The sequence below is a fragment of the Sinocyclocheilus anshuiensis genome, unplaced genomic scaffold (assembly GCF_001515605.1).
Source record: "Sinocyclocheilus anshuiensis isolate Anshui unplaced genomic scaffold, SAMN03320099.WGS_v1.1 scaffold44, whole genome shotgun sequence".
Classification (NCBI taxonomy): Eukaryota; Metazoa; Chordata; class Actinopteri; order Cypriniformes; family Cyprinidae; genus Sinocyclocheilus; species Sinocyclocheilus anshuiensis.
Window position 1 is genome coordinate 2,905,009 of NW_015555746.1, and position 17,404 is coordinate 2,922,412.

Below are 17,404 nucleotides of genomic sequence, written 5' to 3' on the forward strand. Positions count from 1 at the left end.
TTCCCTACAAAGCCAATTTTTACTTGCAATTGGCGTTTACTGAGTGTTAATTTGGAAACCCGCACAAAACTGAATACTCGGGAACATCTCTAGTGAATGACACAATTAATGTGCAATATGTAAATTCATATTTATACATGATACCTGTACAAACCCATCTGTGCAATATGCAAATTCGATATTTTTAACTTTTGTTTGACATTTCTATTTCTTCATATTCATACTAGCTGTACAGATCCATTTGCCCTGCACATATTCATTTTCTGCTTCACATATCTATATATAGCCACTCTCTACCACTTGTATTCGTATAATCTTGTTCGTACTACCCTGTAAATATATTTTTCTTCTGTAATCCCAGCTGTTTTATTTCTGTACTGCAAGCTTTGTTTCCAATTCAAATTTCTTGTGTGGGTGAACCTCAAACAAAACTCATTCAGATTCTAAAACATGCATATATACATTGAAACTAAAATAATTAAGGCTGAGAGTCATCGATTTTACAAGAAATCTTCCACAGAGTATTACTGCTACAAAATCTGATCAGGGAGTTCATCCATTGGTGCACAAGCATGAAAAAGAAAGCAACATAGTGAAACACAGCAGAAAGCTTTTCTGTGATGTACAATTAAACCGATTCACTGTATGTCCCTGAATGCGAGATCAAAGCAAAGTGCATCAGTATGCAGAGCAGGGCACAGTATTGATTTTTGAGCTATTCTGAGGGCTCATGTAAACACAGGATCATTTAGACTGGGGATGTCTTCCACAAAAGCACACATGAGACTCCAGTTGAACCATATTGAATGCAAGCATTATTGCTCTAGTCATGCCTGTTTAGAATCTAGAGGTCAAGAAAGATTTATGACATGCCACGCGCTTATCATCCACAACCAGAAATGGCGGTGTTTTTTTTTATAACACGAAGCAAAATGAAGGTCAGGTAGCACCACATCTCGTCTTTACAAGGGGTCTCTCCCTCCGTTGATCTCGCCCTTCCTGATGCAGCATAAATCTGATAAGTGCACCTGAAAGAATCGCTAAACAGGATTATTCCCCGATAGGCCACTATGCCCCATGCGGTCCATTCTGAGAGAGTTCACGGAGTGCCTGGAGACCACAAGCCTGAAGGATTAAACAAATAAAAAGGACGGATATGTGGATAGTGGCTGAACGACAGCCAGGTAAGCGAGAAATTCTGAACTCATTAATATTGAACTTTGGAGTGACAAAGTGAATTTTAATACCAAATATAAAAATTCCACAACAAGCCTGAAGCATACTGTGCCCTTCATGTGGGACGTATCAGGTCCAACCGTTTCACTTGATTTTTAACTAGAATACTTGGATGTATGTACGTATATATACACACACATTACTGTTCAAAGTTTGAGGTCAGTACAATTAAAAAAAAAAATTAAATTTTTTTTTTTTTTTAAAGAAGTCTCTTATGCTCACCAAGGCTGCATTTATTTAATAAAAACATACAGTAAAAACAGTATCATATAGTAATATTATTACAAATTAAAATAACTAATTTTATAAAATAATATTTTAATATGTTTTAAAAGTAATTTTAAATGTAATTATTCTTTGGCGATAGAAGGTAAAAAAACAAAAAACTAATATTTTTGTAACTATGAAGGTGTCTGTTAATTTTAATCAATTAAATATGTCCTTGCTGAATGAAAGTGTAAAAAATAAATAAATAAATAAAAACATACTGATATAAGGGCATAAGTTTAAAATCTGAATCCTGATCCTACATTAAAGTGACCAAACGATAACATTACTAGACTGAAATGACATTTACATTTACATTTACATTTAGTCATTTAGCAGACGCTTTTATCCAAAGCGACTTGACTTTCCATATTGACAAACCTGAGCTGACATGAATATTGTACATTCTAGACTTTATTCTCATTAAAGGGTTATATCAGAGTCACATTTATAATTATTCACTTATTTCGAAATAATTGACACATGGGAATAAATGATGTGATGCTGGACAATTAGTTTTGAAAGAAGGAGTTGCCTCAACATGTCGTCTTTTACAAGCACAGTATCAATTCAATATTCTCAACCATTTACCAATGTAATTAAAACATTCTAAAGGGAAAGATTATTAAAAAATGAATTAAAAAGTAAAAAAAAACTGTACTGTACTTAAATGTAAAGTAAAAAAAGTACTGCTATATGAACAAAAGTGCAGTAACATTTGGTTTGCAAACACTTTAAACAAATAAGGTGCTTTTTTTTACAGCAGTATTCCTTTTACATAGCCTAGTAGCAGTTAAAATATTTCTTGTAAATCTCAACTTATAACATTAATGTAATCAAATTAAATATAAAACAAGCTATTTGCCACTGCCAGGGCATTAACGTTTTTATAGAAAATATTTTATAGTTTGTTATAGAAAAACAAGTTATGCTCAGAGTCCAGAGCCTCCATCATAACATTATAACAGGCACCTTAGAGACCTGCACAATCGCGGGACCCAAAGCAGCAGAGTGCGGCGCGGGACAACACTTGATGGGCGAGTGCGGGTGCGGGCGGGTAGAGACTCGTGTGTGCGGGATAAGGGAGAATAAGGGTGTACTCACACTAGGCAATCTTAACTGTGCCCGAGCGCGTTTGACCCCCAAAGCCCGGTCCGTTTGACTAGTGTGATCGCTCCGTGCTGCACTCGGGCGTGGTTCGTTTAGCCGTCCCTGGCTCGGTTGGAAGAGGTGGGCCAGAGCGCGGTTCCTTTATATATAGATCAGTGAGTGTGAGCGCTAACCGTGCCGGAGCGCGGAACTTCTGGTACCTGCAGCATAATTGCGTGAACATTTCTGAGCAGCAAGAGTGATAGATCTGTAAAGCAATATATTGTGAGAGGGCCGTGTGTTACCACGTCCCAAACGACTCAAAATAATAAACCACAAAGTTAACAAAACGATGCACTCCACTGTGCTGAGCGAGAGCGCTTCTCTGCTGTCTTCACGTGCTATTGGAAACTTCCTGTTTCCCACTTATGAAGACGTGATTACGAGCATGTTGCATTCTTTTCTGTTAAAAATAAGAGTGGACAGTGGTTTGTGAATGTTGATGCATAGCCTGAAATTATTTATTTACTAATAAACAATTTTTTATTTCTTTATTTGTAAAAATAGGACAATATTGCTTCGTTGATTGACTGGATGATTAGCCGGTCAAGCAGGTTAAGAAACATTCTGAGGACACCAGAACACCAGTATCTCATGCTAAGAATCTTTGACATCTTGACCTATAACAGCACAACCACATTTTAATGAAATAATACAGAAATGTATAACTAGAAATGAAAACTAAATATAGATTAGAACATTATTATATCCTCACTATTCCACTGCAGACCATATCCGAGGTAAACAACCTAATTATAACCACATCTCCATTCTAAGCAAGCACATGTCCATGGGCAATAACTCTCTCTCACGCTGATGCTCATTTTGGTCAAAAAGGCCCTGTGTTTGCAATAATAATCAGTATTCATGCACCATGCATGCTTGGCATATGTTCTCCCATATGCTTGGAATCCAGTGCAAGGATTCAGTACACAGCATTGTAACAGTTCACAAGAGAAAAACTGACAACACTATTCCATCAAGTTTGCCAGATTAGTTCACACTGGAGATAAAAAGTGAAAGTTTCATTTGTGATGCTGAAAGAACAAAAAAAGACGAGTATCTTGATCTGCTGACAGCGGTAATTGCTTTGTTTTGTAGACACAAAAAATTAGGGATGTGAGTCTCAGAGGAAGAAGAAAAAGCAATGTCAAACTAATGACATCCAACTAATAACCTCGTTTGTTGATATGGTGAATGAGACACAGTTGGGCAGGATATCAGAGCTATAGTTATGCTCTTAAACATGATTAAGCTCTGTAACTAAGCTCATTTGGAGGTATGAAGAATGGGATCAAGAGAAGACCATTGAATGTGGACAAAGTGTCAAATTGAGATCCTCAAAAAGCTCCCTGTGAAAAGATTAATTTGAAAATATTTAATTGTAATAATATATATATATATAATTGAATAATTTATCTTTTGTAAAAGTCACAACATAAAAGCACTACAGTAAATCTACCAACCAGTAATAAGGACTAAATTATATTATGTTTTAAAATATTATTGCTATAAATGCTTTAAAATGCTATTTCCTAGTCAGATTACATTTACTTTTTAAGCATTACATGATTACATCCTATTTAACAATGGCAGTAAATTATCCATAATTTATTGATTCTCCCTAATTCTTTTTTTTTCTCTTTTGAATTCTATTTCTAAAAATCCTACTGGGTGTCGCACCATTTAGCCTACCATTTATCTATGTAAATAAATTGGGGGACAAAAACACCTCTCAGTCAGTTAGATCATGTATTAGAGGAATAATAATTATTACTAAACACAGCTGATATACAGCTGTGAAATGTTTTTACATCCAGTGATCTTCACTAATTATTGATCTGGACAAAAGTCTGGACAAAAATATTTAAAACCTGGAAAACTTTAAACATGTAATGTCTTTGCTGTTTTCATGTTTGTTCGTGTAATGCAGGGATTCCTGTCAGCATTTTTTTGTCAGCAAATCCCTTTTGACCTAAAATATTTACTTGGAGACCCGAGATAAGTTAATTTTTCAATGTCTTAACAACATTCACACCATCACTTTAACAGTCACACATATTTCTGTTTTTAGTGTTTAATTGTTTTGTTTTGATTTTTAAATCATTTATTCATTTTAATTTTACATTTTTATGATTTCATTAATCATAGCTTTCCATCAACTCAAAAACCCCCTGCAGTTCCTTCATTAACCCCATTTTGGGAAACCCTGGTGTAATGTAATGTTTAATACATTTGTGACCTGTGCTGGCAAAATGAGTCACAATGAGCAAATTTTCAAAAATGAGCTATTTTTATTTTCACATTCTCCATTAAAAGATTATTTTTGTGTGAATACTTGCAAACTGTAATTCTGTGTATATGTGTATATTTATCGGGATTGTGCGCCATCTGAAGCATCTTTATGCGGGCGCTTCGGATGACAGTACAGAAAAGGTACTCCTCTCAGAAAACGTACAAATAAAGATAATTTTAGATGTTCAAATACTATTTGGAGCATTGGGATCGCTAGACGAAGGCTTAATGAACTCATTTTTGTGAAAACGTCCAATTCGACTAAAATCGACATTTTTCACTTTTTTTTTGCATGTAGCTCAAAATTAGCCTGTGCGCATCCCGACTCATTTTGCCAGCACGGGTCACATTTCATGTTGTTGATAAAGAATGGAATATATTTTCTTTTCTTTTTTATATCAATATGGTATACAATAATTTAAAAGTAATCAAAAAGTACTCAGAATGAATCATTAAAATATTTAAATTAATTATTAAATTACGTTACTAACTACAATTTTAATCATGTAATTTGTAATCAGTAACGGATTACAATTTTCAAGCAATCTACCCAGCACTGCATATACCTATAGGGAAACAGGAAATCCGATCATTTATGGTTGCACTTTCTCTAAAAAACAACTTCAGTACAATCCATGTGACAAAACATCAAGGGAAACATAAATCATAACTTCAGTGTTGTGGCCTGAGCTCTCAATTTTTTTTTTTTTAATGAAACACTCTATTTCACCGAATAAATCTTGTATGAATCCCAATAGCACAAATGCTTCATAAATCTCACTTTGTGTGGAAGCTGTCTGAACTATTTGTCAGAAGGACTACCGGTAAGAGACAGGTTGGTTTTCAGTGGAATCAAAACCATGTCTGAATGTAGCTGCTATTTCAGCCAACATGCAGAGAAACACAAAAGTATTGGCAGCGTGTTTGGAGAAAAGCGCGCACTGCGTGTGAACAAGGGATTGATTTTCACAGTCAATTATAGCCATTTTAAGCGCAGTTGTAAATGTGTAAAGAAAGGCCAAAATGTTTCAAAATCACTCCAAAAAACTATGAGTAGGTATCGACAAGCATCTGTTCAGTAAAGATCTAACATCTCCTCCTGTTCCATTCTAGCAAATATGAAATGTCTCACACATACAAAGTAAAGAATGGATTTAATAGCTATTGTGCAATGCTTTGATTTTATTCATATATAGGGGAGAGTGGGGCTAATAGTCAAACCTCCATTTTTGTGTTCACTGCAAAAAAGCTATTAGATCTAAATTAAATTTCACCGTTATTGTTCAGGTAAAAGGCAGAGGCAATAAGCTGTCACAATAGAACCTGCCATTCTAACATAGTTTTTTAAAGCTAAATTCAATCAATAAAACAATTATGAGAAACAAAACGGTCGATAAATATTGTAATTAAAAAATTACAACATACAGTAAAAAAGTCATGTGACACCTGACATTTACAAGAAAATACCCTTGTCTCGAAAACCAATTCAATTCCCTGCGTGACAACTAGCCTCGGTCTCCCCTTATACATGCTCATATAAATTTCTATACATCATTGCGTTTGCATACCGTATGTATTGCTTCTTTCTGAATACACATAATCCAACCCTCCTGTGAAGAGATGTCAAAACATAATTAGCATTTATTAATTCATTTATATTCTTTGTCAAATAAGTAGTGGACCTGTTGCAAGGAATTCAAACTATCCTCTCTCGGCCAAGTCGCTCAACTAGGACAGCACAAAATTAACTAGAAATACAATTTGGAACTTGGAACAAAACAAGAACAGTGGGACGTCGAGACAGTTTATCTCAGCGATTGATACTGCTGCTACTGCAGTGGACCATGAAATTGTCATTTGTTCTGCAAGCGTTGCATCAAATGAAAGTTAAGGGCTACACACTAGCAAAGGTCTAAACTCTGGCAGTGAGAGGACCCCATGGCTAATTATATCCATTCCATACAAATGGTATACCTACTAATACAGAGGCATATCTGTAAAATGGAGTATGAAAATGCATTAAGATCTGAAACGCTGAATGATACTCATTGTGGTTACTAAGAACGGTCATGCAATACAACACATCAAACACACTTTTTTAGTGTGTGCATTGTGTCCGTACATGTGCTAAAGAGAAAGCATTAGGGGAAGTAATGTATCCCATTTGAGGGATTACATTTTCACACTGGCTTTTAAAAGGCATGTTTTAAAAGAATAGTTCAACCAAAAAAAAAAAAAAAACTCTGTTATCGTTTATTCACAATCATATTGGTCCAAATCCAAATTATTCTATTTTATGGAACACAAAAGGAGAAATTTTGAAGAATCTACTGGTCATTCTGGACACAAAAAGATTTTTAATTCAGCCAGTTTTTGTGAACTGGATCAACTCATTCATTTGCTTTGGACTGTTCCACACACAAAGCTATTGTAAGCTTGAGAAGACTATAATAGCACAATATAGCGCAGAAGTCTTATGATTAGTGGTCGACAGATATGGATTTTTTGTTGGCAGTATCTTACAGAGCATGGTGGCCAATGGCTGTTATATATGAAACCATACCATTTACTTTATTAACTATAGTAAATAACACAAGCATAACAATTACTAAAATATTATTTTACATCATTCTGACTAAAAAAAACATTTGAACTGAAAAAACAAAAACTGTAAAATAAAGATAAGCAATTCCTTTATTCTGTAACCATATTGTGGCATTTTCAAAAACAAAGATTTTTTTTAAACATGAATAAAAATAAAACACTATAACCAACAGTGCACTCTGTAACCTGTTATTCCAGTAACAGATTTCAGTAACCTTAAGCCAATAATTATTTTCATGTTTTGTACCAATAACTGTTAAATGGGATTACATTTTAAAATGCTATGCTATTTTGCCTAAATAAATTAAAAACAAAACACAAAAAAAATTCAAATCAGTTGTTTTAAATGCAACAAGTGAATTCCAGCATTATAATGCATCATAAAAAATATATTAAGAAATGGATATTCATTTTGAGATTTTTGTTAGAGAATAAATTTAACAGTGTTGTTAAAATATTAGTGTTTTTTAAAGATAATTAAGTGAACATAGATGATGGCAAAGGTAATCTAAATGTAAAAATAGAAGAAATGAGAATGCACAATTAAATATCCAAAACTGGGTGATATATATCCAACAACGACCAATGCAATTCCTTAAAATTGTTCTTTTTGTGTTACAAGAATAAAAAACTCATACGTATTTCAAACAACATGATGGTGAGTAAATAATGACAGAATTTTGAATTTTTGGGTGAACTATCCCTTTAATACACACAGGCGCACACACACGCACACGCACACGCACACGCACACGCACACACACAACACACACACACAACTCCACGCTCCCCCAGAAAGAGAATATCATGGTCTGTGATTTCAGTAAGGAGCACAACAGCGAAAACACAGCGACGCCATAGATAGTGAGAGACGTTCAGAGACGGCGGAGTCAGTTGCTGCTCAGGAGGAGAGAAAATGGCAGACAACAAATAAAAGAGAGAAGTCGAGGAGGCGTATTATCAATATCCCGCCCTTCATGCAGCCCGCACTAAAGCAGAGAATGAGGAAGCCAGAGAGAAGCAGTCAGCGTTTAGGAAAGCCACTCGCCCCAGCACTACACATGACAGTGCCCACCATAACGCCACAGTGCTCGCTCAGAGGGGTGTCAGTGCTGTACTGTGCAATGCCACAAGTTAAAGAAATAAAACACAAAGAAATCAAGTGAAAAAACTAGGGCTGTCACTTTAAATAATGCATTTAAAGAAACAAAAGTAATGCCCTAAAGTTGATCTCTGTTTGACCTGATGTCTAATTTGCTAACAAATTATTTTTTAGATTTGGATCTTTAAATGATTCAACTGATTCATTTTAGAATCAGTCTAGATCAGTGGTTCCCAAACTTTTTGCAGCGTGCACCCCTTTCTAGTGTTTGACACGTCAAGCACCCCCACCTCCGTACTCCGGTTAAACACCACATTTTTTACTGCAATACAAGTATAAATACAAGTATTCACTGTATACAGGGCTTGACTAACTCTTTTGCTCACCAGCCACTGTGGCTAATGGTTTTCCAAAATTACTAGCCACTCAGTATTTTCACTGGCCACAATTTTGTTACTGGAAAATTACATTTTATATGACTAAAGTTACTGCATATTAAAATTTTTCAAGAGGGTCTAGCTGCAGCCTTGCACTTGCACTCTCAGACGTGCATTCTCAGGCTTGCACTCTCAGACACTTGCGCTTCCGCTAGCGACGTCACTTGCAGTCTTTTATATTTTTTTTATTTTGTTCTATTTATTGATTACTTTTTGTTTGAATCTCTCAACATTTTACAACAGCCAGGTGGTGAAGACAAGAAAAAAGCAACTAAATTACGAAGTCACTTGCAATCGCCACTTGCACTCTCCGATACCTGCGACGTCACTTGCAATCGCCACTTGCACTCTCCGATACCTGCGACGTCACTTGCAATCGCCACTTGCACTCTCCGATACCTGCGACGTCACTTGCAATCGCCACTTGCACTCTCCGATACCTGCGACGTCACTTGCAATCGCCACTTGCACTCTCCGATACCTGCGACGTCACTTGCAATCGCCACTTGCACTCTCCGATACCTGCGACGTCACTTGCAAACTGTCTTAATGAGTGAGTCATTGAGGCATTCAAACGATTAGTTCAGATGGCTGATTCATTCAAGAATGAAGCAAGCGCCTGTTTTTATGAATGGACCACTGAATCATTGACTCAAATTATTAATTCAAAAATGTGAATCATTCAGTAGCCTACCGAAACACCGCTGACGCTGTGTGTTGCTCAGAGATGCGCGACTGTTCTGCTGCTAAGTTTGTTTGGAACTATTTTCGTTAAACAAATAGAGCAAAAACAGTCACATTGACATTATTGTACTAAAATGTATGCCCTAAATTACATAATATTAACTACTCGTTTGAAGTCTTGTTTAAAATCAATGTTGAATTTACAATCGTACTGATTTTCGGGGAAAACTGCACTCTCTTAGTCGTGTCATGTTAATTAATTAGGCTAGGCTTTATGTAATAAATATAATAACTACATTTTTTACCGCAGTATGTTTCTTCTGTGTGCAGTTGTGTTCATTTGTTTCGATTTCTCCATGAGATTGTCTCACGTGAGTCTCAACTGCCGCAACCTTGTAACTATTGATTATCCATTATGAATTGCTGTTTACACCAAGTGTAATGAAATCAGAATCATTCTCGCCGAAATTTTGGTGCTTCCCTAATTCAATGTTTTAATTAGATTAGATTAGTTGTATGGTCGGGCAAGTAAAATTCTCTTTCACTTGCCCCTTCAAAAAATGCACACAGATCATCAAAAGCATTCTCTCGTACACCCCTGCTGGTCGGTCTGTGCACCCATAGGGGTGCGCGCACCCCAGTTTGGGAACCACTGGTCTAGATGATTCTTGAGACTACAAGTCAATGATTCACTGAAATGAGAACCACCTCTTTTGGAAATGTCAGACTCAAAATGTATACCACTGAGAATGAGAACGAACCAAAGGTTTGACTGATTTTAACAAATAACACATACAGGAAATATGTTTAGTTTTACCAACACAAATACCAAAAAGAGTTTGTTCTAATGAATAGCATACTAAAATATGCAAAAACATTTTATGTAAATAAATAATCATTGTATGTTGTAAATGCAAATTTATATTTAGGTTCTAAATGACATTTTTAGGAGCTGAGTCATGGCTACAAATACTTTCTCAGCAAACATTGAAAAGGGATTAATTAATTGATGTATAATGTAATTTATTTGATTTAAAAATAACTGATTGACAGCCCTAGAAAAAAAATAAAATAAAGTGACGACACACAAAGCTGAACGCCAGCAGGCATCCTGGCCAATCGAGAGAAGGAGAAATTGCAATGAAGAAGAGGTCATTTTTGGTTAGTGCAGCATTTCGGATCCCTTACTGAGCTGCGTACAGCATGTGACATATACTGACCTGGACTTGAGACAGCACTAGTTGTTGTGGGTTCAATAATTGCTACAGGAAAAGAAGGGGAGAGGGAAAAGAGGACATTTATATATTATTAACATAACGAAGACCCAAAAGAAGGGAAAAGAGAACAAAAACATGTAAAGACTGGAAAGAAAAAAGGGTGTGAAAATTTTGCCTCTGTGGTCAACTGGCAATAAAAGGGCCCTTTACACCGCAAAATAAAACAAATCCATGCTGAGCTTGATCATCTTGATCAAAATATAATGTTCAGTCGGGTTTAATGTTCAGAGGGTTTTCAACGGAGTCGGTTTCAAATCATATTATGATCTCTGATCTTTGAGCTACAGGAAGGAGAGGGAAAAGAGGACATTTATATATTATTAACATAACGAAGACCCAAAAGAAGGGAAAAGAGAACAAAAACATGTAAAGACTGGAAAGAAAAAAGGGTGTGAAAATTTTGCCTCTGTGGTCAACTGGCAATAAAAGGGCCCTTTACACCGCAAAATAAAACAAATCCATGCTGAGCTTGATCATCTTGATCAAAATATAATGTTCAGTCGGGTTTAATGTTCAGAGGGTTTTCAACGGAGTCGGTTTCAAATCATATTATGATCTCTGATCTTTGATACTCCAAATTAGAAGCTTCTGAGCATCACTCAATTCAACGGACCGGAATGAAGCTCAGCTCAATTAACACATGAAATTAAATTCGCACCTAGCAGACAGTCATTTAATCATGATGATGTAATATAGTTTTCATATTATTAATAGATATCATACTCTCTCAATTGCCCCAGCTCCCTTTTTGGGAAATGTTAAAAGCAGGACTTTAATGTCAATCCATTTTTAATCTCATATAGGCTCGATATTTTCCAGTGAGTTACTTAACTGATGGTAATTAAAATGTAACTGGGGGGATACGTCTAGATCTGGGGGAGATAAACTGAAACATGAATGTCTTCACATTTTCCATCTGCTGATACATATACATAAAACAGAAAAATATAAAAAAATGGAAAATGAATCCAACAGCCAAAGCAAAAGTATTTGGACACTTAAAAAGGTCAGGCTGTCAATGCATTAGATACAAAATATTAAACCAAGTGGCATCTGCAAACAAAAGTGGCTGACTTCATTTTTTCCTAGCCATGACTGGTAACTACCTGGTCTCAAGGTCATTTTCAGTAGATGTATGAATTTATTTCCCCATAAGTTCATACAAGTGCCCTTGTACAGTAGCCACAGGTGTAGAAACACACTAAAGGTCACACACGGTTGTAAGCATAAATAATACATAAACCTCAAATTATAATAAATTCTATTGTTAAAATATGCCATTTACTCCACTTTCCCGCAACAATGCACAACATGTAGCTTTAAAATTCATATGTTTTCTATTGAACCAAGAGGTCAGTAAATCTGTTTATATGCTCTACTGGCCAAACATCTTTCCGTTATGTGAACTTGTAGATCAGAGTTCACCAAACTTGAACTTTGGCACACATTGAAAGGTGAAACTTCTCTGCTTGTTTGTGTTTCCGGTCTCCCACGTTTAGATGGAAGTGAATGAAACAAACTGTAGCGTGATGGGACAGTTCACTCAAACATGAAAATTCTGTCCTCGCTTACTCACACTCATGTTGTTGTATGACTTTCTTTCTTCTTTCTTCTGCACAATACAAAATAAGAATGTTGGTAACCAAACAGTTTTGAGTTTTGACCAACTGAAATTGTATAGAGAAAGGAAACACAAATCACATTTCTCAAAATGTTATCTCCTTTTCTGCTGCAAAGAAAGTCATACAGGTTTGTAATGACACAAGGTAAATAAATGACAGAATTTAAATTTGTTGGAACACAAAAGAAGATATTTATCTCTCTATTTTTTCATGCATATTATTAAAGTCATTGGGGTCCAATGTTACTTCGACAGTGTTCTTCAAAATCTATTATTTTGTATTGTACAGAGGAAAGGAATGCATAAAAGTTTTGGAACAATGAATAAATTATGACAAAAGTTGCATTTTTGAAAGAAGTATTCCTTTATATCGCCAGGAAATGTTCTACTGTATCTTAATTTTGAACAGTCTATCTATTATCTATAATTTAAAATGAAGCAAACTTCCTTTTGTGAAATGCTTTATTCAAAAAGGTCTTTCCACTATTTCCTTTTAAACGAAATGTAGATGTACTTCTGCCCAGCTTCATCAAATTTCATGAAACTGTATCAATAAAATCACATGAACAACATATTACTATGAAAACATAAAAGTGGTTGCGTGACAGACGCTGGTCTTTTTTTTTTTTTAAGGAAAAAAAGGACTCAGGCCACAAACCATCTGGACATTTGTCAAAAGTATTATCCTTCCCTTTCAAAATCCGTTGTGACAGTAGAGATGAACTGAACAAGAAAAAAAAAAGTCAGGATCTGTGTTTTATCTTTTATTGTTCAAATCAACATTACAGTGACTCCGTACAGTAAGAGTGACTTTGTGATTAAGGGGTGTAATGACCTCAACAGAGGCTTCTCTCTGGTAAGCCCTTTGCTAAATTGAGAGCCCTGGAGTTGAAATCACAGCGCCTAGAGAGAGTTCACATCATTACTGTTCGCAGGTTCAGGGGCAGGGTTGAGACAGTGTGTGTGTGTGAAGCCAAAACACAGACGATGTGTGTTGCAGCTTTCAGCTGCCGTTCATGCTAAGCGCACAGACATGCAACCTGGAGCAATCATCACCACTGACAGCACCGCACTCTTTGGGAATAAACTGACATTTCTCTGTAAATCAGAGAAAGGGTATAAAATTTAGTGGAGGCGGCAAAAGCAAAAGTGAAAGATTTTGTACAGATTTAATAATAATAATAATAATAAAACATTCTTATATTTATTTATAGATGTACATAGATACATATATTCTCGGTTTGTTTGTTCAACAATGGGTACTTTTGGCCTGTGGAATTTCAGAAATCAAACAAACTTTCACTAGTTTATCTACTTTGCGTAATGTTCAACATTGTATATACATATGACAAGAGAATTCTGTAATTTTATTTTTCCCCATCCATAAATGTTATTTCCACCACATCTCAAATCAAAATTTATTCTGTATTGGAAATTACATATTTTTGCTATTTAGACAAGAAAATGGAAGGATGGATGGATACTTTTGCTATAAAATGGTTGTCGGCTTCATATCTAGCATTTTGTGTTTCCTACTGTTCACACAATTACAATTATTTTATGCATAATTTAAGCACACCACTGTTGTCTCCTTGGTACAGTAAACAAGCACATTAACTTTAATTTTGTGAAAACTCATATAAATCAATTTAACACATTTAAATGGTTTATGATTACTTTATATTTTTGTTAGAATATCATAGTTCTATTTATGTTGAATATTTCATTTTTCATGGTTTCATTGACTCTACACATAAACTAACACATGAAAGTCGACAAAAAATATGTTTCCAAGATGGTTTAATTGTGACCTTCATACAATGATAAGAAAAGCGCTGCAAACATCTGCTTGTTATAATAAAAACCAACTCCTGGTTCAAAAGAACCATACAACCTATAATTGGAGAAAGACCAATACGTTCAGGCAAAAATAAATAAATAAATAAATAAAATCAAGAAATTCATTGCTTCCTTAAAATTCATAAATCTTTAGTAATGATACTTTAGGATGGATACAAATCCTTGGCTTCCTTTCAGAGTTTTTAATTATAAATATTTATGTTTCTCATTCTTACCAAATCTGGCCTACATTGCAATTTGAGTTGAGAATCTAAATTCAAAATTCTTCTAAAACAAAGATCACGTTACTCATCATAGTCATAGTTTTTGATGATCTTAATGCAACTCTAAGAAGGTGTCTTCTCCCTTGGTTAATATCAGATGAACACCACAATGTGATTTGTGAAACTTCCTTCCATGTGGAGCTCTCGGTCTTTATATTACAGTATTGCATGACGTGTAATATTCAGGTACTGTATAGAGCAATGGAGTAGCCTGCATTGCATCCACGTAAAAGCAGATTGATGTGTACACTGAATGACCTCTGTTCTCACTTGCAAGGAAAAAAACCCCATCATCATGGTGGGAGGAATTGCATTTCATTCTATAATAACATCTCATTTTTTCCCTTTTCTCTTTACAAAGAAATGAACATCCAGCTTCTATACAATTCACAGAAACGTAAATTGCCAAGATACGAGTGGAGTGCTATCTGATGTGCATTGTTAGACCACTCTACGACTGTGAGACTATGAGCTGTGCTTTAATTCATTTATTTTACGCCAACCCCTTAACGATGGATTTTAAAACTTGAAGGTCAAAATGAATTATTTAAAGGGGCTAATTTTCTCTAATCTTCAGAAGCTCAATGCACAGTACTGATGAAGAAAAACTTTGGCTGCATCCTTGAACGGCTAAACCTTCTATCTTTCATGCATGGTCAGACGCATCGCAAGGATTGCCTATTTCTCCAGGCGGTTTTAACCGCCGTCTCCATTAATGATTGGACAGGAGGTGTTTTATAGCCAAAACAGACTCTCTGCATCACAAACACCTTATTTTTCAAGGACCTGCTCGCCGCACATTCAGCGTACAAACAGTGAGGCGGCACCCTTTAAGACGTCAAAATGATGACTGTTGTAATACAAGATAAAAGTCAATGAGAAAGATAAATGTCAGTCCATCTGTTCGGCTGTCCTTTTCAGCGCTGGACTGAATTTGATTAGAGCTTCAAAACCACTGCAAATGAAGACAACAAAATGCAACCTCAACAAGAAAATGCAGTATAATACCAATCTCTCATATAGTATGTGCATCAAAAGAACAGCAACGAAATGGGTTAATGTAATAGCATTCACAATCTCAGCCTCAGATGACATGTCCACAGACCACTTCGTTTCGCCGACTGTCTGATGCATAAGCACAAAAAGCTGGAAAGCACTTTCTCAGTCTGGCAAGCTCTAATGTGATTGGCTGGTTTTATGCAGCTTTTGGGACTAAGGGCACAAAGTCGAGTTTACAGGCCTGATACAATAAGCGCTTTTCAGTAAGATCAAATCACCGGATTTGCAGAAGTTTGCAAAGTCACTGGCATCAAATTTGAAAGATATTCCAGAGTTTTGTTTGAGGCACTTAGAAGCAAGTAAACTTGATATCCATGAGTATAACTGTATAGGCATGTCTGTGAAATAATCATTGCTTATTATATTTGGCTAGGCTGATCGCATTATTTACATCCATTTTTAGCTTTTTTGTTTAATTTTTTTAGCTATTGCGAAGACTGACGCGAACAATGGTGAACGCTGAAAGAAACAGAACGTGGTTAGTCTCTTTAAATGCCAGTCATACATCTATATTGGCTGTTCTCCAGATTAGTTGCAATGTAGACCAGATTTTACATGGCTATGCAAGACTACATTAATTTATCTGGAAGTTTGTTTGAATTGTGTTTGGAAAACTGGAAAATCATAGCGCATATACCAGCCAATCGGATTCATAATCCATGGGCACTTAACACAGCACTTAAATGTATCAGCATAAATTGCGCACAGTCTGTATTTGGCAGTTCTTTACAGTGCAAGTAGAGGTGCTTGGGGGGAAGGCAACCTGATATATGATTGATGGGGAAATAAGAATAGGATCAGGAGGGCTGACTGAACGGCAAGATGAATGCATGAGTTTCCCAGCCTGGAGAAAAACGATATTCATGAGAATAAATTGACACCATATCTTCTGTTCTAGTTCACCTTCCATTTCATCCCTTCTTATATGCCTCCACCCTGTGATTCAGACAGGGTCACAGTATGGTAACCACGACAACAACATCCGGCACAACTCAGTAAGAGCGGTAAAGAAAAACCAGGACAAGAAGAAACGGCAAGATATGAAAAGATGACACTGAGGTTATGATTGATAGGCATGGCAAATGAACAAGGCTTCCATTAGCTGGTGCCTGCAGAAGATGTGGAGGCTTTATCAAGGGAGGCTGAAAGCTTCTTCGGGCTATGAGTGTTTCTAGTCTGTTTTAGTCATACTCCAATGACAGGTTGGAGGAGATTATTCGGCAAAGCCTACACTGTGCTATAAGCGAAAATGAGGGGGGAAAAATAGCTTGGATTACAGAGCAGACGAAATCTGTCAATTAAGGACAACAAAATCTTGTTGCTCCTCAGCGTTGCGCTTTACAGTCAGGACAGCAAAATGTAGAAGAAAGAGTTGCAGAAAATCTCAGACAGGAAAACACGCCAGATACGGAAAACAGCAGGTTCACGATGTAGGCTACCTTGCTACAACATGCGAGACACATTTACCTCCTCACACATACAAACTTGTTTATGCTATGCAAGACATAAAAAGAGAAAGCTAGGGTGTTAACACATTTAGATTTCACTGT

General features: G+C 35.9%; 1 protein-coding gene across 4 annotated transcripts in view; it reads right to left on the reverse strand.

The window, feature by feature from the left end:
- Window positions 1-17,404, reverse strand: part of LOC107673552 (neuronal growth regulator 1-like) — a 133,967-nt gene that overhangs the window by 20,530 nt on the left and 96,033 nt on the right. Inside the window, exons 7-8 of one of the 4 annotated variants that reach the window (XM_016467175.1) lie at window positions 10,995-11,036; window positions 6,516-6,557 (exon numbers count right to left, since the gene is read on the reverse strand). The exons of 1 other annotated variant lie outside the window; for it this stretch is intronic. In XM_016467175.1, the coding sequence (XP_016322661.1) occupies window positions 6,516-6,557; window positions 10,995-11,036 (84 nt within the window). The remainder of the gene's footprint in view (window positions 1-6,515; window positions 6,558-10,994; window positions 11,037-17,404) is intronic. 2 more of the 4 variants (XM_016467177.1, XM_016467176.1) reach the window with 2 other exon arrangements.